This window comes from Atractosteus spatula, chromosome 3 (assembly GCF_055471065.1).
Source record: "Atractosteus spatula isolate fAtrSpa1 chromosome 3, fAtrSpa1.hap1, whole genome shotgun sequence".
In the NCBI taxonomy this organism is placed as follows: domain Eukaryota; kingdom Metazoa; phylum Chordata; class Actinopteri; order Semionotiformes; family Lepisosteidae; genus Atractosteus; species Atractosteus spatula.
Window position 1 is genome coordinate 69017234 of NC_142708.1, and position 26336 is coordinate 69043569.

A 26336-nucleotide genomic window follows, 5' to 3' on the forward strand; every position below is an offset into this window, starting at 1 on the left:
GAGTAATCCCAGCCCCGCGCTGGTGCCAACAGCTTTGAAAAGTGGTGTTTTATGTTGCCTCTCCCAATCGCACGTAAATTACGAAAGCGGCAAAATATGAACTCATTCGGGCCTCCCACTCGTGAAATAAACGCTCGAGTTCTGAAGTGTTCACCAAAAGAGCAGACAACGCATTAAAGCACACGCGCTAGGATCACCTCCAGAATCGTTAGCTCGATCACTGAAATGGAAGATTTCAGACAAGGAACGGCTGACGTGGGTTTTCCACGGGTCCGTGGCGAGAGGGTGTGTGGGCAGGGGTGGGCAGGTTTCTGAAAGAGACACAGAATTGGCTCCGATCTACTCTTCACCGCCGCGCCCCTGGACGCTGTATTTGGCAACTACCGGGTCATTTCGGAAGAGTGCCACCTATGGGCTGCCCTATATCACTGCAGGCACTGCGCTAATCTGATTTCCCATTAATAAGCGCAAGAGCGGTGTCCCCCGGAAATCTGGACCTCCCACCCCCCGAAATGCGCACGTTCCGTCATCTCAGGAACGCCTGACTTTTCTCATACTCCGCATATAAAATGATTTATCCTTAACTCATAGGGACGAGAGGCGCGCATAGCCTTCGTGAGTTTTCATTTGAGTTTCCTTGCCTTGTGTAAAGAGAACTTAAGCGTTCATTCACCTGGTGGCGGTGATATTTTTACGTGACTATCATCCCAGGCAAACGCGTTAAAAACCGATGTAAACACACGCAGACACGGGGCTCCTCTTTTATCTGTGTCGTAATAAGCAAAGGCACAAACACATGCGCGCTATGTACGGTTGAGGATCCTGAGAAGTTTTACAGAGAGGTGTAAAAGAGAGAGAGGCGGACACAGCTTTCCAGGGGATCCCGACATGGACCCGACGCCTGTCCCGAGCCTCGGGAGAGCTTTCCAAGGGCGAGGAGGGCTGGAGGCGCCAAAACCCGGCGGCTTTGTCGGGACAGAGAGGGGAAGGGAGAGCCGGTCTTCGTTGTGCGCCGACTTCTGGTCGTGTGATGACGCGTGGCCGTGTGTCGCTTCGTGTTCTCCCTCCTCTGCGGCCAGAAGAACTGCTTGATTGTATCCGATGCGAGAGAGGAAGTCGCCTGCCTCGCGTCTGTCAGCGGCTGTGGTTTCTCACAGCTCAACTGCCAGCGCGGCTCGGAAGCCAATCAGAGACGGGGGGCAGAGACACGGCCGGAGCTCGAAGAAGGAACGGCAGCTCCCGTGGACGGACAACAGTCCCGTGGACTCGGGGCCCCTGCCTGCACTGCAAACCTGCGCACAGTGGCCGACAGCACAGAACTCCGAGGAGCCGAGCCGGCGCTTGCTTTTACTCTTCGCCTGAGGCTTTTAAAAAAGTGAACTGAGCCAGTGACACGCGCGATTCCCCCCCCCTCCCCCCCACCCCGGTTTGGTGGTATTTTGCGAGAGGATGGGCAGTCTTCGCGGAGGGTGGTTCTCTGCTTTCCAGCAGTGCTCGGCTGCAGAGCTGTCAAGGCAGGTCGTACCGGACACGACGTGTTGACAACCAGTGTGGTCTATCGGACACGCGTACGGCGCGGTGCCCCCGGGGCTTAACAAAGACATCTTCCGAAACGCCCGCGAGTTTTTTCTTTTACTGTGGTAAGTACAGTCCGATTCGCCCCGCCTGTACCTCGCGCGAGCACGGCAGGTGTGCGCCAGCGTCCAAGAGACGCGCGTGCGGCGCGTTCCAGGCGCTCCGGGCTTTTCGAGAAGTGTTGAGCAAGTCGGTTTCAGTCAAGAACGGGCCCGTGTCAGCAATGAGGAAGGGGCTGCGATAGACAGATGACATCGGCCTGATTTAGCTGCGGCTGCAGTATTAGCTGATACCGCATGATGCCCCGAAGCAGTGAGAATAGCCGGATTGTCCATTGCTTTCTGCTCGGACTGAATTCAGACCTGCGGTTTGTGTCATTCCCTCGAGTTTCAGACATTTTGGGCAATTAAAATAATATGACTTAACAGTTCTTAAACGCGCAGTTCAGGTGGGTAGCTGCGTCAGCATGCGTAGGCTGCAAAGGAACAAGTAATGGGTTTATTCCCTGCTGAAAAGAGAAGAAAGAAAACACAACGTTTCGGCCGTGGAGCCTTCTTCAGGTGTGAGCCCCGAAGAAGGCTCCACGGCCGAAACGTTGTGTTTTCTTTCTTCTCTTTTTCAGCATGGAATAAACCTCTTACTAGTTCTTAAACACTTTTTTTTCTATTTCACAATTTGATTATTCATTATTATTATTATTATTATCATCATTGCTGCCACAATATTATTGATACTGCTCTGAAGAGCAGAAGATTCAGTAGGTTTGCGGGGCTTCTACAAGAGCTTGTCCCCCTTTCTGTTTGCAGTCAGTGCCCGGGGTCTTTCCGGTGGCATTCTGCACGGTACCCGCTTGTGTGACCTGCGGTTTTTCGAAGCGCTGTGGCGCGGTTTCCGTCTTGACCCCAGCGGAACAGGGAGGCAGGGGGCGGCGCGCCGGCACAGGAGCGGCTGCTGTGAGCTCGGCTCAGGGACAGAGAACAAGAAACGAGCCGATGCCCTGTCTGTGGAGAATTTATAACGGGGGGGAAGCAAGCGTGATACAAAAAGGAAGAAAAAAACAAAACAGCAAAAAACAAAACCGGACGGACACAGTTTCTAACAGGGTCTGGCCGTCTTTACCTGACGTTTCCTCCAAACGTTATGTCCACGTGTAGATCGCTCCATCCGTTCAGCCTCAAGCCTTCGAGTTTCCTCAAGCGGGAAAAGTTAATTGCGAGTTTAAAAAAAAATGTCTAAAATCGGCTTGACTGTACCCGTGTAGGGAACCTTTATTGTTATGAGGTTGTGCCGGGAGTAGTTAGCTTAGTGCTGTATCTTCTTTGTGGCCAGGATTCATACAGGTGATCCTGTCAGGGGAGTAGAGATGAAGCACCTCTCAAGAGCACAGCTGCTCTGGATCCGTCTGGGACTTGAACCCACAACCCCCCAGGCAGTGCCACACCAATCATATTCAGCAAAGGGCTGGTAATGTTGGCCCGAGGCATGTCCTCAGATGCAGCTTATCCATGATTTGAACAGGGAAGATCCAGAGTCTGAACACAGGAGTGTCCAGTGACTGAACACAGCCTTTATTTGTGCTGTAAGAGGAGAGTCCACTGACTGAATACAGCCTTTATTCGTACTGTAACAGGAGAGTCCGGAGACTGAACACAGACTTTGTGCGACAGGAGTGTCCAGGGACTGAACACGGCCTTGGTGCATGTCTAACGGGAGAGTTCAGTGCCTGAACCCAGCCTTTGTGCAACAGGAGAGCCCGTGTCTGAACACAGGCTTCATGCTAGTGTAAAAGTAGGGACCCAGTAACTGAACACAGTCTTTACTTGCTTTACTTGCTGTAACAGGAGGGTCCAGTGTCTGAACACAGGCTTTGTGCTTGTGTAACAGGAGGGTCCAGTGACTGAACACAGCCTTTGTTCATGCTATAATAGTAGAGTCCAGTGTCTGGACACAGCCTTTGTATAACAGGAGAGTAGAGTGTCTGGACACAGACTTTGTGCATGTGTAACAGGGGACTCTCCTGCGTCAAAAACCTGATGTTACTGAAGTACAGGAATCAGCATTTTACTGCCTAATTTGGACCAGTTTCTGACAACTCTACAGGTGCTGGTAATTTAAAGGGACCTAGAAATTATGCTGCCCCACCCAACCCCTCTAGGACTAGAATTGAACATACATATTCTAGAGGTAGTCCCATAGAGATCCCAGCTTTTAAAAAATCTAATGTACAGTGCAAACGTGTCGCTGCTCTAACACGTTTTATGCATCACACCTTCAGCAGCGGCTGATCGTAAAGAGAACAGCAGGCTGCGAACTTGCCTGGCCATCAAAGTCCCGCCTTTCACAGATGCTGAAGCAGAAAACGTGTTTCTTGATTCTCACTGTGCCACATATAGCAGTTAATGTAAAATGAGAAACAAGTGCTGGCTGATCATTTTTGTGCCCGGTGTTTTGCCTCACCCCCATCCTGGTATGTGGCGAGAGCTGCTCTCCTCAGTGTGTGCAGGTGGGATGTCTGGCACTCACGGATACTGTTCTTCTGTTGTTTGGATCCCAGGGTTTTGCTAGATCCTGCTGCCGGTGTGCCATTTGACCCCAAGTCTGAAGGAGACAGACAGCACTCATCCTCCTCCGAGTCCATCTTTCCACCTCCCAGCACCGATGGACGTCTACAAAGAAGCAGCAGACTACCTGAATGCATACGGCATAGGTACAGCAAAGTGTCTTACAGCTTGCTCTGCTGGTGCAACACAGCGTTCCAGAAGCCATACTGTAGCACAGCATTCCAGAACTCGGATCCAAGATATTGCACAGCGTTCTAGAACTGGCATCATACAGGAGATATAACATATTGGTCTAGAACGGGCAGCGGAGATACTCATGGCACAGCTTTTCAGAACTAACATCAGAGGGTGCTGCACAACATTCTAGAACCTGCGTCAATGTAAAATGCAAAACAAATGCCGGGCTGATCTTCACAAGTATCTTGCAGAATTTTAGCACTAGCAATGCAGGCACTGTCAAGTGAGCTAGAACCTCCATTGCTGGTGCAATCACAGTTCTAGCACAGTGATCTAGAACTACCATCAGAGGCGCAGCGCGTCAGAACTAGCATCACAGGCACAGCGCAGCATTCTGGAGCGTGCCTGAACGGCAGAGCTTCTCCGAAGTAGCAGCAGTTATGGGCAGAGAGAGCCAAAAGCCAAAGACCCTTTGCATGCAGAGCCCTGACGGCCTCTGTCCACGTGTGTCTTTTTCCAGAGGTGCAGGAGCTGGAGCCGGATACTCTCGAGGATGTCTTTGCGATGGACGGCGAAGAAGGCTTCCTGTCCGTCGACACCTCCCCCTTCAGCCCTCAGCGCTCTGACAGCGTCGACTTCCCAGATACGCCAGTGAGTGTCCCCCGGCGGAGGTGAAGGGGCTGGGTGTCCTCACTCCTGGTCCAGGCCAGCCCAGTAAGGTTAAGGCCACACATAAAATACGACAAGGAGCAACGTCCAGTGTGCTCCCTATTTGAGGTGTGAATTCAAGTCAAAATGTTTGTTTCAGCTAAGAGGTTATGAAGTAACTGAGGTATCAGGTAAGGAGTGCAGGCGAATGGAGGTGAGGCAGGACAGGGAGCCAGGTCTCAGAGGTGGGGCTTCTCTTTACATGAACAGGCAGCACATCTGGGAAAGTAAGCAGGTTCCAGACTGATACGGCACAAGGATCTTGTCCCTTTTCCACTTTTCCCTCTACCTCTGTGGTTTCTCAGTTCCGGTTGCTGGTGGCCTGCTGGAAGTCAGGGCTGCATTCCTCCCAGTCTCCCCCCACTCCCCACTCCCGATCCCTGCTGACCTCTCTCCCTCTCTCCCGTGGAGAAACTGCTCCCCCTGTGCTCTGCAGCTGCGGGGTGTAACCCTTCAGGTTGCTTTGCGGACGTCGCCAGTCCCTCCCCGGCGCGAATTTAAGCTCCAGCGCCCACAGAGGAACCCTGAGAGCCGGAGGTCTCTCCTGTGTTTTCCGGCACGGGACCCTGGGCGTGACCGGCGGGGGTCCATCTCTGCTGACTAACTGAAGGCGCCAGCTGAGCGGCTCCTGTGTGGGTGGAGCGCCCTGGGTCTCCGCTGGCGTTTAAAAAGAAAAACATGTTTCACCCTCTGCTGCTCACCTAGGGGGGATGAAAACCTCTGCACTCCTTTTGATCGCAGGCTGTCTTGAACGCCGTTATCAAGCATCATTAAACCGTCGAGGTCCCTAGTTGTGCATGTTCTCCTCTGCTGGAAGCCCGAGGAGACATGCCGGTTTGGTGGGATGTCATTTTCTTTGCGTACTGCACGCTGGGGGAAAAGCCCCAGAGGTCCTGGGGTGGAGAGCTGTCACCTGAAGGGCAGGTGGAGCCCAGCGTCTCAGAGCCCAGCGGCAGCTGGTGTGAACCTCACCCGAGCTCGCTGGGACTGGGATTTTCCCAGAATGCTGCCAGAGTGCAGCTGGAAGCGGTTGGCTAGCGCCCACCCCGCTCTCGGCGCGACAGCAGGGGGCGCCGATCGGAGACGTAGAGCTGATCACGTGAGAGGGGCTCTGCCAGATGCCGACTGGCTCCGGTGGGGGGGGGGTGGGTTACAACGCCGGAGAGCGAACCTCTCCTCCTCTTCCAGGTCTTCGGCCGAAGAGTCGAGACTTCAAAAACAGCGAGAGGGGCAACAATAAAGAACCGCTGATCGTTGATCGGAAAGAGCGGAACGTTCGGAGATCCCCCCCCCCCGTGCTTTTTTATTAAAGTCAAGGAAAAAAAAAGAGTAAAACAGTCGTCGAGCGTGGAGGGTTGGGTCCCTAACAGGTCCAAAACAGCCCTTGGAAGCTGGAGAGTTGCATCGGCGACTTCATTTAAACCAGGATCATATAGTTTGACACTTTCGTTGGCTGGCCTGCCTGTCTGTGCGTCATCATCGCTTCAAGGCGTACTGAAGCGATGGTGCACGAAGCTGCTACACGCGGGAGCTTCCTGCCGTGCCATCATCGAGAAACCACACGGGCCCGACCTCAGTCGAGAGGAAGGCTGAGAGCAGCCAGGGCTCGTGTCAGCGAGCGACCGCGAGGCCTGACGGGTGTTTTCTCCCTCTCAGACGGACTGGGACCCGGACAAGATGCTGGAGATGAGGCTGCTGGTGCTGAGGAACATCCTGGCCAGCGAGGAGCAGTACCTGAGCGAGCTGGAGGCACTGCTCATGGTGAGCATTACAGATCAGACCGCTGAGAGCACAGGCAGAGCCCTGCACTGCGGACGTGGCGGGTCTTAGCTCAAACTGGCAATGTCTGCTATCCAGGGCTCAACCTGGGTTTTGGGCTTGATTCCCCTCGAAGCACAGTTTGCATGTTCCGACATTCACCTGGGTTTTCTTTTACCTCCAGATGTACAGTATGCAGGCTCAGGTCCATAAGCATGCAGGATCAGGTCTATTAAAGGTCCATAAGCATGTAGGGTCGGATCCATAAACATATACTGTAGTATCTAGTCCTTAAATATGCAGGCTCAGGTCTATCAGTATGCAGGTTTGGGTCCATAAGTACGTAGGATTGGTTCCATAAGCATGTAGGGTCAGATACAAAAGTATATGGTGTTGGGTCCTTAAGTATGTAGACTCACATCTATAACAGGTCCATAAGCATATAGTGTTGGGTCCATAAGTATGCAGACTGAGGTCTATAAGTATGTAGATTCAGATCCATAAGCATGCAGGGTTGGGTCTGTAACAGATCTATAAGTATGCAGGCTTAGGTCTATACGTACGCAGACTCAGGTCTATAATTATGTAGGGTCAGGTCCGTAAGCATGCAGATTTGGGTCTATAAGCATGCAGGGTTGGATCTATAACAGGTCCATAAGCATGACACTGCTGTTTATCTGTTCTGTGCCCAGAATTAGCTATCAGCCTTCGCTAGTGTCAACTATTCGATTACAAAAGAACATCTGATTTATTTAATTCCAGGATTCACTTTAGTCTACCTATGAAAGCAGAAGCGTATAAACAGACGAAGAACAGAAAAATGTAAAGGCATGTCTTCATTTTAGTTTCACACCAGCTCTTAATTTATCACCTTGCTGGGCCGTTTGCTTGTCTGCGGTTAAACAAATTGTCTTCACATACGTGTGAAAATCCTGTAGACTGCCATTTCCTAATGAAATCTCTTCAGACAAGTTCTATAAAACATTGTGTATACAGAAATACACAATAAATGCATTGATATAATCATATAAAAGATTTGCCTTCTTGCAAAAGCTAAAGGAAATGACAGAAACTGTACTGCTTTGCAAACAATTATGCAAACCTAATCACATTTCTTCAGGGTGTCATTACCTAATCTGATTGTGGCTTAGTACCTTCCTGGAGGACACAATGCTAGTCCTGTGAGGTTCCTTCCAAATGGAGCAGCACATCAGAGCAAAGGATAGGCACTGATGTGTATCTGCTGGTGAAGTACAGAACTTGAAATATCAGCTCTGGGATAAGTGATCAGCATGACCGGTACACTTTGCTTGAGGGACTTATAGGACTAACACTGATGATCACAAGTGAAAAGCTGCTTTTCAGCCTTTGTGTTTTTAAGTAAGAAACAATCTGCAAAGGGTAAGGTAAGAGAGATCCTGTGACAAGAAAAGAACATGCAGAACAGTATTTGTTACTATATGGTAGTATATGTCAGCAAATATTTATAAACTGCGACCTACTCACTCCTACACCTACTGCAGCTGCTCTTTGGCCACGGCTTCCTGCAATACACATCAAGCAGGCCAGCGTTCCATTGACTAAAATGAAGAAATACATGTCGTACCTTTCTTCACTTGTACCACAAGATAGCTATTACAAGTATCTTATTACTATGTTTCAAAACATCCTTCCATCCATTTTCTAACTGCTTTATCTAGAACAGGGCAGCAAGGGGCACCAGAACCCATGCTGGCAAGCATCGGGTGCAATGCCAGATTTCCCATTAGGCACTGCAGCCCCAGTGCCCTGGGCCTACGAAGTTTTTAGGGCCTACAAAGGAGGGAAACACTAGGGAAACGACACGCTTGCGATTGACTCTAGGTGCTGCAAATCAGTAATCACACGCTATCTAGCAGCTGTTCTAGAAACTAGAAGTATGAGAGTGATGGTCACTCGACTCGCTCCATCAATCACGTGGTTCAGCATGAGAATAGTTTAAAGTGCATCATGTCAAGTGACGTAAGTCAGTTGGCGTTCACCCCTCTTTTTGCGCATTTCGGGGTGAAAGTGCCTAGGGCCTACGAACACCAAAATCTGGCCCTGATCAGGTGCAATGCCTGACGTACTCTGGACAGGATGCCAGTTTATTGCAGGGCACAGAAAGACACACAAACACCCACACCAGGACTGATTTCCACCAGATGCCAATTAACCTACCAGTTAATTAGGAGGAAACTGGGAGCGCCCGGAGGAAACCCACACAAGCACAAGAACATACAAACTCCACGCAGAGAGCACCCCTGTTCCACTACTGAACTCAGGGCCCTAACGCTGTGAGGCAGCAGTGTTAACCACTGCACCACTGTCCCGCCCTGTTCAAAAATATCCTTTCAGATAAGGAACAATTAGGTACGGTTTCAGTGATATAAAAATACAGTATTGGTCCACCTTTTCTCAACTTCCCCCCACATCTACAAAACCTAGTTCTGCATTTTCACTCGAAATGATTTGCAAAATGCGGAAAACGTTCTTCCCCATATTTTGTAGAAGAGAAGGTTCACAAGGGAAGAGTTTCATTATCACAGCCTAGTGCAGTGAAAATATGTCAAAATCAAATGAACACACAGAGAAAACAAGGCAGGAGAAAAGGCTAAATTGCAATAAGAGGGTGGCGATGCCATGAGAGATCAGCAAAGCGCAGCTTTAACGAGGAATGTCTGGAGTTCCTGAGCAGCTGATCTGATAAAACCAGAAACCAGGAAGCCCAGTGAGGCACAGCAGGGCTTCTAACTGGCTCACTGTCATCACCCCTTCACAATCCATTCGTTTCTGGGTCCGCAACAAAGCTGTGCACTTTGTTTTGGGCTCAGGGCTCTGCAAAAGCTGAACTGCGTGTGCACCAGATCAGACACTTGCAAATAATTCTGCTTTTATCATCTGGGCAGCTGCCCATATTTCTCAGCCACAGTATAAAAAGAAAATTGAGAAGTGGGCACCTCACAGTGTTCCTGCTGAATTGCCCAATAGGTTTTACTCAAGGCACTGGGGCCCTGTCTCTGAGAGACCCATCTGCTCCAGCTGCCCTGTGAAATGACACCGAGTCACTTCATTTCACCAACACAGCACTGCAGGCCACAGGCAAAAGGACAGGTTTGCTGTGCCTTTGCTCGGCACAGCAGAGAGGAACTAAAAAGCCGTGACAGATTGCTAGTAGACATGGCAAAGACAGGCAATGGTGTTTTCTGCGCTTCACAAAGCCACAGACGTGCACTTCAAATAGGTTTGTGTAAGGTTGTAACTGAGCATGAACTGGCATCATTTCAGCTCTTTAGCGTCAACTGTTCATCTGCCCTTTACTGTAATACCGAGCTCATGACGCATCAGAAGGAGAAATCCTGGGTCTGAACAGAAGCTCATTCAATTGTTTCTTGAAATGTCCCTTCCGGTAACCTACTGCCACGTTTACCCATGGTCTTCCTTGTTTATCCCATGCATTTGTTTCTGGGAATGCTTGCAGACATGTGGGAGTGGAATGGTTTCCCTCTGCTTCCTGGTTTTCTTTATCGGGGCAAATAAAGTTCCCTTGACTCAAATCGCCAGTTTTTCTCTAGTTCTGTTTTTTTTTCATGGTTTTCTCTTCCTCTTTTTCACTTTTATTCCTGCACATCCCTCCCTCAAAAAAAACCCCCAACTACAACAACAAATAAATCGCTAGTTTTCTGATGTTCTTCAGTGAAAGAGGAACCAGTGGACACACAAAGGGAATCTCAGGAGTAATGCACTGACACCAGACAGGAGGGCGCTAGGGGTTGTGGGATTCCAGAACAAACCATTCAGCCATGTTGTCAAACCCACTACCCTGGTTTACGTGAACAAAAGTCTGGATAAGACCGTTCAGATCATTTAGTTGCCAACAACCAAATAAGCTAGATGAGCCACATGACTTCCTGTTTGCAACCTTTATATTCTTGTTCCTGTTCATCTTACCCTGGCTGTGGTCAAACCTGTTGAAACAGCCAATGACTAACCCTCTTAGAAGTCCAATGACCAATAGGCATTCAGCTCTCAAGCCCTGACCGTGTCCTGTCTTGTCCCCCCAGCCAATGAAAGCTCTCAAGGCAACAGCGTTCACCTCCCAGCCAGTGCTGTCCAACCAGCAGATCCAGACGGTCTTCTACCAGGTGCCTGAGCTGAGGAACCTGCACAGAGACTTCTACGACAGCCTGAAGAACAGACTGGAGCTGGGGGACCCTCAGGCGTCAGTGGGGGACCTCTTTCAAAAAATGGTGTGCTGACAGAGATCCCTGTGCGCTACCCTGAGATATCTGCTGAGCTACAGCTATGTTCCACCGCAGACTGAACCCCTTTGCCCCCACATGATGCTCTTCTGTGATATTGAAAAATTCTCCATCATTTTCTAAAACAGATTAAGTGTGCAGGAGCAAATCACGCACTATACAATATACAAAATTAATATATACTATTTCATACACACATATATGAAACCGTATATATTAACACACATCAAATTCATATACATTGTGTTTAGCATTGCTGCCTTGCTGCACTGGGGTCCTGGGCTCAGTTCCTGGGGTGCTCTCTGCATGGAGTTTTGTATCTTTTCGCTGTGTTTGCCTGGGTTTTCTCCAGGTGCTCCGGTTTCTCCCCAAAGTCCAAAGAAATGCTGGTAGACGAATTGGCTTCCAAGAAAACTGACGCTGGTGTGAGTGTGAGCGTGTCTGTGTATTTCCTGTGGTGGACTGGGCAGGGTGTATCCTGTTTTTTTGCCCATTGCTTGCTGGAATAGACTCCGGCTCCCCTGCGTCCCTGAATTGGATAAAGCAGTTAGAAGATGATGAATATATACAATATACTATATATACCTGATGCAATACTGTACCTTTAGCATTGGAAAAAAAACTGAAAACTGTTTTTTGCAATCAAGAATTATTTCTTATATATACTCGGGCCAGGTGAAACTCGAGCCCAGAACCCTAATGAGTGCTTGTGCATACTGCTTCTGCTGAGCTGTTTTCACACTCTCTCTGTGGGAGAGAGCTGTCAGGCATGACACAGTGTCAGCAAAGCTGCTAAAACGCCAGCTAAATCCTGTCTGCCACACTGGGCCCTTGACCTTGTTCAAACAAGCAGAAAATGCAACAATACAACACACATCACATCACGTTGAACAACCGAATAACAGTTCGGGATCACGGTGGCCCAGAGTCTATCCCAGGAGGCACTGGGTGCAAGGTGGGGTACACCTGTATGGGATGCCAGTCTATCACAGTGCAAACGCAGAAACAGACTCACACCAGGGCTAGTTTTTACAGAAGCCTCTTAAACGCCCAATATGTCTTTGGGCTGTAGGGAGCAAACTGCAGACAGGGAAAAAAACCCATGTGAACATGAGAGAGAACATACAAACTCAGCACGGTCGGCACCCCAGGAATTGAAACCAGGGCCCCAGATCAGTGAGGCAGCAATGCAAACCCTTGCTCCACCACGCCGAACACGCTGCAATACATACATTTGCCCAGGAGCTCCAAAAACGTTCATGGAGATGCTACTGCAATAGTGAGGCAGCAGAACTGTGCTTTTCAAAGCTCCTGATCCTCTCCCGGCGCAGGTCAGTCAGCTGGGAGTGTACTGCGGCTTCATCGACAATTACGAGAGCGCGCTGGAGGTGGTGCGGAAGTGCGCCCAGGCGGACGAGCGCTTCAGGACGCTGGCAGAGGTAGGACACGGCTGCGCCAGTTCTCGGCCCGTTTGACGGCTCTGACCTTGGAGAGCTCTTTCACAGGCGCTTTGCCAATTCCAATTGAACTGCAGGCCCAATTCCTCAGACCGGTTATTCAATCTCGGTAAGAAAAGAAATTAGTTGACGGTTTTATAAAATTTTACAACTTGCAAATTAAGCAAAAAAATTGTGAACTTTGTGGAAGTACCGGATAGCCGCCATGCTGTCGCCAACCCCTGGTCTCGCCACGGGGAGAGAGCGAGAGTTCCCATGAATTGTGACGTGAAGTGGCCCTTCCTGCTCACTAGTCCCTGTATTGTCTAATGTCATGTGATGTCGGAGCGAATAAGTACAGGTTGTGCAGCAGATATTTCCCCGCAGAAATGTTCCAACGTGATCTGCATGTAGATTTAACAAGTAGTAGTTGTTGGCAAAACCCTCTCGATATTTCTATTACATCAAAAGAGAGGTATTCACAAGCCTGGTTGTTTACAATGTAATAAGGCCACTTCACCTCATCAGAGGTTTTATCTTATTCCGAATCGCACAATAAGGTGCTGGCAATTCCTGGAAATTCCAGCTATTTTGTGATGTAAATTGGAGGTTTTACAAGTGACTGTGTACATTTTACTTCCGTTGTGGTTTGAAAAGGACTAATCAATGTCGATTCTTTCTAACTCCGAAATATAAAAATAGCGTTGCAGTCTCCTTTAACAGCATAATTAAATTACTGCCATAAGGGTCTGCTAGGAGAAATCCAGTCAGCTCCACCTGTGAGCCCGAGTCCTGCCGTGTGGTATCGTCGGAAAGCCAAGACAAGGATTCAGAGGCCCAAGCCCTGAGCTGCTGAGGTCATGGCCAATGTGTGAACCTCTAACACCCACAATTCTCCTGATTCTTTTTTTTTGGGTGCTTCTCTGGAAAGAACATGACGTCTTCCAAAGGGTCCGATAACTCCCGGGCAAATCATACCTTTGAAGGTAAGACTGAACTCTCTCCTTTGCCCCCAGCTGCAGCTCCACCACACCTGGGCCATCACACCAGACAAGCATTCTGAGTGCAGCTCCAGAGCTGTCTTGCTCTGCTCTTTTATCACCAGGAAGCTCCTTCCAGCGCGGTCTTCTCTGCCGTGGCGCCCTGTCTGCTTACCCCACGTACCCAAGGCTTCATTGGATACCTTTACCATAGTATTTTCATGCTTTTACTCTGCTTTTCCTTCAATGTGGCTGTGGTTTTCTATGGTTTCTCATGACCTTACATTGTTCTTACTATACTGCAAGATGGGACTATGAGAATTTATTAGAGTGGTTCTGTATATCATGACTGTTCCTTGGTCAGGTATAGTGATGCATAGTGCCAGAAAGTTAAACCACCAGGAAACTTGATGTCATAGATAAATAGTGGTGAGTGTTTGGGAGACACCAGAGTTGAACACACCATGCAAATGTCATTAAGGGTGACTGGCAACCAATAATAAGGCAACACCACGGTAAGAGTGCAAAAGCAGTGTGGTAAACTCACCAGGGTGAAGTTTTCTTAATGCCTCTGCCTCTGTCTCCTGCAGCTCTACTTTACAAGCCTTTGGATCGTGTGACCAAGACGACACTGGTGTTACACGTAAGCAATGCACTGCCCATGTCTGAGCTCACCACTATCTACAGACAAGAGGCCCAGAGGCCTCAACAGCAGAGCTGACAGTCACACCCTTAGGTGCTCTTTTGTGAAGAGGGTGGCCCTATGTAACACAAGTGTTCAATTTCTCAGACTGCTTTCACCAGCTGAAGTAAAGAATTACTGATCTGCTGAGGTGTTAGCTAGTAGTTGCATTACATTAGTTTTCAAGGTACTGATTACGCCACCAAACAAAAATTGTGGTCCCAATTAAACATTTGATTGTAATAGAAAACGTTTTGGATAAAAATTGAGAAGACAGCTTCGCAAGAGAGCGCCTTTCCTCTTTCTCTCACGGGATGGATAAGTGTCCTTTCCTCCCTCAGGGTGAAGAGAGTCAGGCAGCTAGTTTTCAGCTGTTTGATGTTTGCATCATCTCAGTCATGAATGTTCTAACCTGCTCCTAGAACACATTGGGCAAAAAGCTGAATAAATTGTTCTTTATACTGTGTGCGACTCTTTGGAAGAACACTTGTGCAAAGCCATGCCTCTCCCGTGATCAAAGCTGGTGCACTTTCGTGATCTGACCTTCAGCCCCACCAATAAAAAGAAAATAATGGGAAAACACTCTGTTTTATTGCAACAGAAATAAGTATGACAACGACCTTAAATCATAGCATTTGCACTTTGTGACTACATGACCACACAGATGCCTAGTTTTAAATGATTTCCCCACACTCTGCAGAGCTTCAAGTCCTTTCACACACCACTGACCGGCACACCTCTGGCTCATCAACCATCGCTATTTCAGTCAGAGTGCTCTATATTGGCGGCTGTGGCCCCGGGTTGTCGGGGGGGGGGGAGGATGCGGCCACACACGAGAATGTGTTCTTAAAGCCAAAACACTAGACCCACACCAAAGTCCAGGCCAGTGCAGCCCACGTCTGCACGCACACTGAATACTTTGGAAAAGTATTTGTGTCATGTCCTGTCCTGAGCATAGACATTCACAAGCACAATGTAAACGTGCAAGCACTGCCATAATCAGTCTCACGGAGTGACGTCAATCCTCCCAGATCCTCTGCTCTCCCGGGGCGGGAGTCTAGCCTTTGGGCATAATCAGCTCGTTCCATGGGCTACACATATCAGATACTCCGAGGTGTCCGAGAGACGAGGGGACACATCTCCATTCTGAACTCGCACGCTACACTGGCCAAGGTCTGGGGAGGCTTGGAGCCTTACCTTGCAATCTCCCTCTTTGCTCCTTTATCTTTTTCTTTCCCCTCGTTTCCTGCAGGATCTGCTGAAGCACACCCCCTCGGACCACCCCGATTGCCCTTTGCTCCAGGAAGCCCTCCGAATATCCAGCAGCTTCCTGTCGGGGGTCAACGAGGAGTCCCAGAAGAAGAGAGCTGTCACTCTCAGCAAGGGCCAGGTGAGGGTGAAGCCAGGGCCCGCAGGTGTCCAGACCACAGTGCTGAGCCTCCAGATGAGTGCCTTTACTGATTCAGCCACACAGGAGCCCTTCCTAGGCTCCTGGGCTACTCGACAATAAACCAGGTGGCACTTTTCACTTTTCTTGCCAAAGAGGGGAAGTAACATGAATGTATAGAGAAGTGTGTATTGCAATGCAACCGCCTCTATCAGTAGAAACGTAATGCTAAATATACTGCACACCGCTCTCGGGCCCACAGAACCGCCAGCTGGTGAAGGATGGGTTCCTGGTGGACACATCCGAGGGCGTCCGCAGTCTGCGCCACATCTTCCTCTACACAGACGTGCTGCTCTGCACAAAGGTGAAGGCAAGCTGGCCAGGGTGAGCACTGTAGGCACACACAATGTGAAGTGGAACAATGCACATCAGTTGTGTGGGCAAGAGGGGTTTATCTGCTAGCAGCTAGAGCAACTGCAATGGACTGAGCAAAGTGTAGGCAAAGGTCAGCATTACAGTGTGTATTACTAACACAACTAGGGAAAATATACATTGTGTTCTTACTGCAGTAGACTAGATGTTGTAGATACAGTATTGGGTGTTACATTGCTCAGTCATTGCACAGAGAGAGAGAGAGCTTATGCATTGTGCTCTCCTTTAATTGCTGGGAACTATGAGTAATATATAGTGGCAGATGGTATGATGCACAGCTGGAGGAGGAATTACATTGTGTGTCCTCTGGAAACTTCAAAGGTCTCGGTGCTGTTTTGCAATTCTGGTAACCAAAAAGTAGTAGTCTGGATCCAAAGAAAGGTCCCCCCCCCCCTTGCTTCTGCTCAGGAAGTCGGCCCAGTACCGGTTCGGCTGGTACCTCCCTTTGGTGGGTCTGAGGCTGCAGTGGGGCCGTGAGCAGGAGCTGCCTGCAGACGTCCAGTCGAGGATCAGCACCACCAGGCTGAAGATGTTCCAGCTCAGGCAAGAGATCCAGCTCCAGGCGGTAAGAGATGGCTATTGATGACCATGGCCTTGTACACTCACCCATATTTGATTCATACTGTGTTCAAGCCTTCAGCCTCTAAGGAACTAAATGTGGATGTACGGTAGATCAGTACCACTAGGAAATAGTGGGAATATAAGCAAAAGGAAAAGTGTTAAGAACAAGGGGAGACTACTCATCCCATGCAGCTCTTTGGAAAGATCCAGGACTTTCCATTAGCTATGTCACAGGGCCTGATGCAGGAGGGTGGCACTCAAGTCACAGGCATTAAATGCCTGCAGGAAAATCGGAGAATCCTGCTGGTTTTATTTGGAGCTCATGCCAAAACCTGAAGTAATAATAACAACAGTGATAACTAAGGGGAACACATTTAGGAATGGAATGCGGAGGAATTGTGGAGTCTGTACTGGAGGGTCACAGGTTCAAGTGCAGGCTGAGGACACTTCTGCTGTACCTTTGGCCTAGTGACCTAAGTTCAAGATTACTCCAGCAAACCCACCTATATACAGTACATAATTGGTATCAGAAAAATAGGCCATTGTAACATCTGTTAGACATGTTGGATAAAGGCATCATCTGAATAAATTTGTTACTTCTTTACGCAGAAGGTGATGAGAGACTGAAACAAGAGTCCTTGGGTTCTTTCAAAGAACAGATGGAAAGTCTTTAGCTCAAAAAGATACCAGCAACGAACTAAGCACTTGTAACCTTACTTTCTTATGGAACCTTATGTTCTCTTAACCTTCGACATCACAAGGAAGAAACATGAGTTCCTCCAATCCGTCTGTCTGTTTCGTTTGTTGATGTCCATATCTTGTATGGGTGTGCCGGCAGAAAGGAGGCCGCGCGTTGGGAGCTCGGACCATGGACAGGTCCCGCAGGAAGCTGCAGGAATGTGAGCTGTGGCTGCTCACCCATTCTCCCACAACCCCGCTGGAGCTGCACAGCCCCAACGGAAAGGTATCCCCAAGATCCCATCCTTGTCATTAGTACAAATATCTCAGCAAATGCACAAGACTTCATTTCTGCACATTGACGTCTTTTAGTTTCTGGGTAATTTCTAACGGCCAGTACTCTTTCATAATGTCACAGAGTCAATGTCACAAACAGTTCTTTCCGGACCCTATGCGGACAACACATTCCGGGTTAAAGTGAGAAAACACAAGGGAAAAAGTAATGCAGGAGACGGGAATAAAGACAGGGGGGGCGTGTCCATAAAGTGCTGGTGATCCAGGGAGGTGTGGCTGATGCAAACAATCCGAAGAATAAATCCATAGGCGAATCCAAGAATCAGGCAAAAGTCCATGACCAGGTGATCCATCCAAAACGCAGGATTAAAAACAGGAACCGGGTTGGAACCGGCAAGGGGAACAGGAACAGGCTTAGAAACTTAAAAACATAACAGAGCCAAGTGCAACCAGGTCCAGGGGCTCGCACGATTAGGAAACCAGATGCAGAGCCTCTAATGAAGTGAGTGCCTGGCTTTTAAAGGTGGACTGAAATGGGGTAGGAACAAGGAACAGGTGCGGGGAATGAGACAAATGAGGAAGGGCTGGAGCGCCCTTAAGAGGAAGGGTTTGCAATCGTAACATCAAGGTATCATGCTACATAGGGTGTAGTTCAGGTCTGTGTATGTAGATGCATACACTTGACCACAGATAATCAACATCCAATGATTTGGATTCAAGCTGTTATTATATAAAATGTGATACAAATAGCTGTTGCATAATTGTTAGCGTGGCTAAACATTCTGTAGGCATAAAACGAATTCAAGCACACCTCCAACCCAAACCTGAATGACTGAGAAGCCATTTGGCTACATTGTTTTTCACATCCAGTTTGTACAAAACTTTTTGCACAAACAATAATTTCACTATCATTGACCTACATTCTTTCAATATCTAACATCTAATGTCATCTCTGCTGCCATCTAGTGTTATCTATTCCTGCTCATTGTAAAAACAGGCATGCTGATGTAGGGTCTAATGCAGCTTTTCAAATCTAAACCAGTGTACAAATTTCTATAAAATTATTTACAGAAAATCTAGTGAATAGTGAATTTATGCCGGTAGTTTGTATCAAACTGTATATAGTAATAACAGAAATATGTACCTTTGCAACCCAACTAAACTACATTGCCTTCCTGTACAGTGATATCCTGAAACTATCTTGAAGGTAAAAGCACCTTCACTATTTCCAAAGCTATTTTATTAACACTGCATTTTGTGGTAAATAGTTCAATAACTATGCCATGACGAAGTACAGTATTTCTCAGGGATGCTTGAAAGGCTTTGTAGCAGACAGTAATGACTGGTGCGCCTTCTCCCTCCCCCTGTAGAGCCACACTCTCCTCCTGTCCTCCCTGCACGAGCTGTCCGAGTGGAGAGACGCCATCGAAAAGCTGAAAGGCGACAGTGAGTCAGTCCAGCCCCGAGAAACAAGGGAGACAGGGAGACACTGCTCACCAGGGGGTTGAAAGCTGAGGCCTGTTGTGCAATTAGAATAATTGGGATTAAGATACAGTATTTCCCGTTGTTAGTTACTGAGCTCATGCTTTTACCCCAGGGGGTGAATGGAGAATTGTGGGAGGTGAAAGATGTCATAGAGACCTGCTCTAGTCACTGAGACCATGACCTTGGCAATACATAGTTCATGAGAGAGAACACACCAAATCTCTACAGAGATGAAAGCCATATACACTTACTATATTTCCAGTACTACCCATTGATGTAAAAAAGACGTAATTAATGCTGAAGCTCAGGCCCAAATCAGGAAATTAATGGTAAAAAGACTTGCGCTTCACGCCCTAGATAAGCCAGTTTAAGTATCCAGTAGTGTGTGGCAGTTCCCAAGGGGCTGGCGCCGGAGACGAGCTTGTGGTTTCTGTCCATGCTGCAGGTTTCGAGACTGTCCCCCCCGACCTCCTGACCCTCACCAACTCCTGCGTCAAGCTGAGGATGGTCCACCACCCACCCCTCCTCAGCCTCGCCCCAGGTGAGAGCCCTGCTCCCCAGTCCTGGAGCGGCAGCCGGGATGCGGCAGGTTTATGTGGGTTATGCAACTTACTGTTGTCCTGTTACTAGTTAGACTTGGCTTTGTTTGCCTACAACAGCCACTGGTGATGTCGCTCATTCCACTGTTACTCGTCTTCACCTAACTAATGTTAAAAATAAATTAAATTCCTTACGCTTAAATAGTGCTTTTCTGGAAACTCCACTCAAAGTGCTTTACAGGTAATGGGGATCCCCTCCACCAGCACCAGTGTGCAGCCCCACCTGGATGATGCAATGGAAGCTATAGTACACCAGTACTCTCCCCACACACCAGCTCTCAATGGGGAGGAGAACAGAGTGATGAAGCCAGATTTAGACATGGGGATTATTAGGAGGCTGAGGCTGTGATTGGTAAAGGTCAGGGTAACACCCCTACTCTTTTCAAGAAACACCCTGGAATTTTTAATGACCATGGAGAGTCAGGACCTCGGTTTTATGTCTCATCCAAAGGATGGCACATTTTTTACAGTATAGTGTCCCCATTACTACAGCGGGACATTAGGAGCCACACAGATCACAGGGTGAGCGCCCCCTACTGGCCCCACTAACACCTCTTCCATCCAGGTACTGACCTGGCTCACACCTGCTGAGCTTCTGTGGGTTGCCTTAAGGAGTCCAGGAGTATTGCAAACCCAGCTCTGTCCAGATTCCCAGAATGAGACTAGCCAAGTTAATTCCTTTGGGTCCTGCACAGAATTTGGACATTTCATTTTCTTGCTATAAAAATCGCTTTCCTCTCTTGTAGACTCTGGAGACAGCTCCCTGTGTGGCACTCTGAGTGTGGCTGTCCATGGGGCCTCCGGACTGCAGGAGCCCGCAAGTAAGTGTACAGACCAGCAGGAGACATTTTACTCGTTTAACTAGAGGCTATCACTTTCACTCGAGGAGTGTAAATCCCCTGTAGTTTATTTTGCCATAGTAAAACCATCCACCTCTTACAGAACCAGTGTAATGCAGAGACAAAATGGCGGGGTTTTGACATTTTAGCTTTTGCAGGGACAAGATCTGGCAGGGCCCGAAGCTTAAGGACACATACGCAAAGCTTAGGAATTCTTAGGACGACATAGGTTAGGAATTTCCAGACTGGGTTTATTAATGCATATATACTATGTATCAGAAGATGATATGCATGTGCAGTACAGCATTTATAACAGCTGCTGTCTTGACCAGGTCAAGAACGATTTAATTTGGGGTAATTATATTTAACCGACAGTAAGAAGACTGTACAGGTAATTATCACATTTTAAACTCAGGGGCACCTCTGTGGCCCAGCTGATAAAGGCACTCACTGGAGCACTGGCTGAGCTCTATGATCCAGGTGCTGCAGGTTTCAAGCCTGAGTCATGTCAGTTGTTGACTGTGACCAGGATTCCCCCATGCTCCGGAATGCCGTTGGCTGAGCATCGCCAAGGGAAGATTTGGGATCAGTTGGTAGGTCTCTCTGAACACGGCGTCCCATGTGGCCTCCCAGGTGCTTGCAGACTTGCTGTGCTCTCAGTTTAGGGGCGTACCTCTCCTCTGATCAGCACTGGACTTCCGCTACATTGCAGAGTCGCCTCCGATGCGTTGAAGGACATTTCAAACGTCTGCCTGCATGTCGTCATTCTCCCCCGTGTGCGGTTACAGGGTTTGTAGCCGTGAATCGAGATGTGAAAAACTCACATCGGGTGGGTGCATCGCAACAACAGCTTGAGATTCAGAATTTTTTATGTTGCCACTTACCCAAGATGCAGTGAGAATAAGGGTTTGATTGATGTCAGGGGTGAGAACGAGGATGGGGAGACTGGCCAGATCATGACGTGTTTGGAACTGCTCTCTCTCCTCAGGTATGTACATCTGCCTGGAGGTGGACGGCTACATGTTCTTTGAGACCAAAGCCCAGACCCGGGCATCACTGAGCAGCGTGGCACCACAGTGGGATGAGGTCAGTCTGTCGCTGTGTTCCCAGAGCTCTGTCAGGAGGCACACTCTACAGCACTGCCCATCCAGAATTCCCTAAACACCAGGCTGTTCCTCTGCTGTGCAAGAGGGATCTTGTAGCTGTGGGATACACTTACTGTACGTTTCAGGACTGAAAAGAAAACAGCAGGGCCAGGAATACGGGATCCAACAGCAATGCACCCTTATATCAGGCCTCTCGATTCAAAGGAGGAGAGAGAAATTGTATTTTATTATTCTCTTTTTTCTGTTTTCTCTACATATTTATATGTATAATTTATGTAAAGTGCCTTGAGAATGCTCAGGGGTTGAAAGGCGCTTTTTATTAATAAAATTGATTGATTGATTGATTGCCAAGAAGTAACCTAATTGAACTTTTATGTGAGCTGATAATTTGAGCAATTGGAAACTTTTCAATAAGGTCATCGATTCAAAAGTCGGACATTTCAAACTCCTCCTGATATTGAAAAGTTTAAAAGGACATACAGAGCAAGTGATACCTTACAGAGCGCTCAGCTGGAACAGGACCGGCAGGGGCATGTGTGTCGGAGGGGGTTATCGCCTGTTTGACTCCCTGCCGTAGGGAATGTCAGGTGGTTTTGCTGGGGAGCTGCTGTGGGGTGAAGGACGTGTTGACTCTCTTGCCCTCTCTCCTTGCCGTGCTGCAGGAGTTCTCCATGCAGGTGGATGGGGCAAGACGCCTGTGGGTTCTGTGTGTCCAGCAGCCAGAGAGAGGAAGCAGCAGCACAGGGGACAGGATTGTGGGCAAGACTCTAGTTCCGGTGAGAACGGCTATCATATCACCCCAGCATATCACTCTAGTACAAGACTCCAGCAAGATTCCCCAGCGTAACATTCCAGCATGACACGCCAGCATATCAACCCATCATATCACTCCAGTATAACACTCCAGCAAGACGTACCAGCTTGTCACCCCAGAATAAAACACCATCATATCCCCCCAGCAGAACACCCCACCATGGCTAATTTAGAAAGCAATCAACAGCTACTATCTGGCAACAGCCCCGCATAGAGACAGTGCTCTCAGAAGAGAAATGGAAATGAAAGCCTTGATGTGAATACTGCCAAATGCAGTAAAATGAGTTTCGGTCTTCAACCTACAGGTATGCCACCAGATTCATGATGCAAAGGATTTCATATAAACACATTAGAAAAAAACATATTGGATATTAGGTATATAATTGACCCAGTTAATGGCACAATTGCTGACACATGCCATTTTGTTTCAGATAGTACTGTTGCTTGAACCTTCTTGAAACAGCCATTTATCCTGAAGGCATTTGTTTAAATCTCTTTGCCTGTCAAATGTGGCAAAAACCATTATTTGTTCAGGCTATGAATCTACCCTTTTCAGTCTATTCCATTGCAGTCAGCACTTCAACTCAAGCAGTGCCTTGATCTCCACAGTATAAGACTAAACTGAGTCCTGGGCAGAAGAACGTTAATTTGGGATTGGAAGGAAAAACAGAAACATGCAAGAAATTGGACTTTTAGGATGCCTTCTCCTAGCCTAAATTGCCCCTTTCTTCCACGGTCACACACCGCTCATCATCAACTTTGCCATAGCCTGAAGTTCAGTCACAGCACAGGCCCTCTGCAGCAGTGGTGAACAGTTCCTCTCTGACCCTAATCTTGTGCTGCTGCAGCTGGAACCTAATGTTCTGCAGAAGAAATGGAAGAAGATGACGGTCACTCTAAACCAGGTGAGCTTCACTCGTCTGGGGGCAGTGGGTGGAATATTCACGTGCAGATCTAAAGGTCTTGAACGCCATGCATCCAAAGCAATGGCAAACAACTGGTGCAAGTGAGGTACACCCCGGATGGGATGCCAGTCCATCACAGGGGACACAGAGACACAAACACACACACTCACACCAGGGCCAATTGTGCCAGAAGCTAATTAACCTACTATGTCTTTGAACTGGGGGAGGAAAGTGGAGCACCCGGAGGAAACCCACACAAAGATGGGGAGAACATACAAACTCCACACAGACAGCACCCCAGGAGTTGAACCCTGGGCCACTGGGTCGCCCCAGGAATGCCACCCATGTACTAGATTATTAAATCTGAGCATATTTTTCCTTTGTGCAATGCAGCATCAAAGGGGTGGTCAGTGGCCATGCACATAAAATTCATACCAAAACAATTTGCAGATGGTGCTTCTGCAAACTGCCTAAGCCTCCTGCAGAGGTGCATGCAGAAGTGTACTAATTAGCTGCTGTACTTCCCCCCCAGACTTTCTGCTTTCATGATGACAAAGTTCCCCGCCACGTTCCATCCCAGGAAATCTAGTCTCACCAGTGACGAGGGAAGGGAAACACAATGCTTGCATACCGATTGTGACTTGCACTTAAATGTGAAAAGAGGAAATTTATCTGAAACCCTGTGCACGGTATATTAAATATATCCTATAGTAGCTGAAGTGGCGTTCATTTCATTAAGCATGATTTCAGCCAAAATCCAAGTACACATAAGACATGATAAAGTTTTCGTGGACGCTCAAATTCAGGAGACCCATGCAGCTTTTTTTGTGCCATGATTTCCTGCAGGACCCATTTGTACTGTGGGTCTTAACTTCACAAGGAATCCCCAGAAACCACGCACGCGCTGTTAGGGCCTGATTTTCCATTCTAGGCAGAGCTCCTGCCAGTCGGCAGCTGTGACACTACCTCTGTGCTTTGCTGCGGCATCAGAACGGGTTATTTTCAGTGTGTTTACATGTGCGCTACAGCTGGAAGTCTGCCTGTCCCTGAAATTCTGCGCACACAGCCTGGAGCCCCCTGGCCTGGTCCCCCCACCGCAACAGGAGGTCTTCAAAGTCCTCATCGGGACTGTCGCAGAGTGAGTCCAACCTCACGTGCTACTGTATCTGTTCTCCGAGTAACACTGCTTTTACTTGAGAGCTCTCCTGTTGCTTGTTAGTACAGAAACTGAAAGCAGTATTATTGTACTCACTACTCCAAACTAAGGGGCGACAACCCTCTTGAGGTACTAAAGGATTTATTCAGCTGTATTTTCTAACAGCAATATCTCCAATACATAATATGCTGCACCCCACATTCTGTTCACTGCAAGGTTGTCCTATAATGTTATCCAACTAATGTAAATCTATTTACAGTAAGAGTCTCACACAAACTGTCATTCTGCCAAAATACTACCACAGCAATGATCTTTCACATCCCAAAACAGGTTCTTCCAAAAGTAGAATATATTCTCCTTGTAAAATACAGACTATTCATCTGGCTGAAATCAGTGAACAGGAAAATTTTGTTCATAGAATTGTATGTGCTTGCAGGCAGGAGGGGGCGCTAGTTCCTCACATAGTGCGCTCCTGCACCGAGGAGGTGGAGAGGAGAGGCCTGGAGGAGGTCGGCATCTACCGTATCTCCGGGGCAGCCAGCGACCTCCAGGCTCTGAGGACCGCCTTCAACACCAGTAAGAGGACACTCGGCGAGCCAGCGCTGCCTCTACCGCCATCTTGCTCGTTTGTTGGACAGTACTGCTTTGATCCAAGGATCTCATGGGTCGGAACACCAGGACTGTGCTCCACCAATGAGGCAAAGATATCTGCTGCTATCAGTCCTGAAAGCACGTTTTAGTTTCCGCTAGGGTTCTTGAGATCCCTAAGAATCGCTGGTTTTATCTGTCTGTAACATGTCTCCAGCAAGAGTCTACAGTGGGTCTCCTTGCAGCCTGGGGCAGCTCTGTGCAGTCGTCATGCTGTACCTGTGTTTCTCTCTCTGGGTCTCTGTGCAGTCGTCATGCTGTACCTGTGTTTCTCTCTCTGGGTCTCTGTGCAGTTGTCATGCTGTACCTGTGTTTCTCTCTCTGGGTCTCTGTGCAGTCTCACTGAGTCGTGCTGTACCTGTGTTTCTCTCTCTGGGTCTCTGTGCAGTCTCACTGAGTCGTGCTGTACCTGTGTTTCTCTCTCTGGGTCTCTGTGCAGTCTCACTGAGTCGTGCTGTACCTGTGTTTCTCTCTCTGAGTCTCTGTGCAATCTCACTGAGTCGTGTTGTACCTGTGTTTCTCTCTCTGGGTCTCTGTGCAGTCTCACTGAGTCGTGCTGTACCTGTGTTTCTCTCTCTGGGTCTCTGTGCAGTCTCACTGAGTCGTGCTGTACCTGTGTTTCTCTCTCTGGGTCTCTGTGCAGTCGTCATGCTGTACCTGTGTTTCTCTCTCTGGGTCTCTGTGCAGTCTCACTGAGTCGTGCTGTACCTGTGTTTCTCTCTCTGGGTCTCTGTGCAGTCTCACTGAGTCGTGCTGTACCTGTGTTTCTCTCTCTGGGTCTCTGTGCAGTCTCACTGAGTCGTGCTGTACCTGTGTTTCTCTCTCTGGGTCTCTGTGCAGTCGTCATGCTGTACCTGTGTTTCTCTCTCTGGGTCTCTGTGCAGTCTCACTGAGTCGTGCTGTACCTGTGTTTCTCTCTCTGGGTCTCTGTGCAATCTCACTGAGTCGTGCTGTACCTGTGTTTCTCTCTCTGGGTCTCTGTGCAATCTCACTGAGTCGTGCTGTACCTGTGTTTCTCTCTCTGGGTCTCTGTGCAGTCTCACTGAGTCATGCTGTACCTGTGTTTCTCTCTCTGGGTCTCTGTGCAGTCGTCATGCTGTACCTGTGTTTCTCTCTCTGGGTCTCTGTGCAGTTGTCATGTTGTACCTGTGTTTCTCTCTCTGGGTCTCTGTGCAGTCTCACTGAGTCGTGCTGTACCTGTGTTTCTCTCTCTGGGTCTCTGTGCAGTCTCACTGAGTCGTGCTGTACCTGTGTTTCTCTCTCTGGGTCTCTGTGC

At 48.5% G+C, this 26336-nt stretch overlaps 1 protein-coding gene across 1 annotated transcript in view; it reads left to right on the plus strand.

The window, feature by feature from the left end:
* Window positions 1-1188: 1188 nt before the first annotated feature.
* Window positions 1189-26336, plus strand: part of LOC148838458 (active breakpoint cluster region-related protein) — a 30912-nt gene continuing 5764 nt past the window's right edge. Inside the window, exons 1-20 of the mRNA XM_088910385.1 lie at window positions 1189-1640; window positions 4130-4282; window positions 4834-4964; window positions 6678-6782; window positions 10862-11047; window positions 12391-12498; window positions 13427-13481; window positions 14066-14118; window positions 15410-15547; window positions 15807-15928; window positions 16385-16541; window positions 17376-17501; window positions 18880-18955; window positions 19440-19535; window positions 20340-20414; window positions 21421-21518; window positions 22201-22314; window positions 23200-23256; window positions 24285-24394; window positions 24849-24988. Of these exons, the coding sequence (XP_088766511.1) occupies window positions 4234-4282; window positions 4834-4964; window positions 6678-6782; window positions 10862-11047; window positions 12391-12498; window positions 13427-13481; window positions 14066-14118; window positions 15410-15547; window positions 15807-15928; window positions 16385-16541; window positions 17376-17501; window positions 18880-18955; window positions 19440-19535; window positions 20340-20414; window positions 21421-21518; window positions 22201-22314; window positions 23200-23256; window positions 24285-24394; window positions 24849-24988 (1996 nt within the window). The 5' untranslated portion in view covers window positions 1189-1640; window positions 4130-4233. The remainder of the gene's footprint in view (window positions 1641-4129; window positions 4283-4833; window positions 4965-6677; window positions 6783-10861; window positions 11048-12390; window positions 12499-13426; window positions 13482-14065; window positions 14119-15409; window positions 15548-15806; window positions 15929-16384; window positions 16542-17375; window positions 17502-18879; window positions 18956-19439; window positions 19536-20339; window positions 20415-21420; window positions 21519-22200; window positions 22315-23199; window positions 23257-24284; window positions 24395-24848; window positions 24989-26336) is intronic.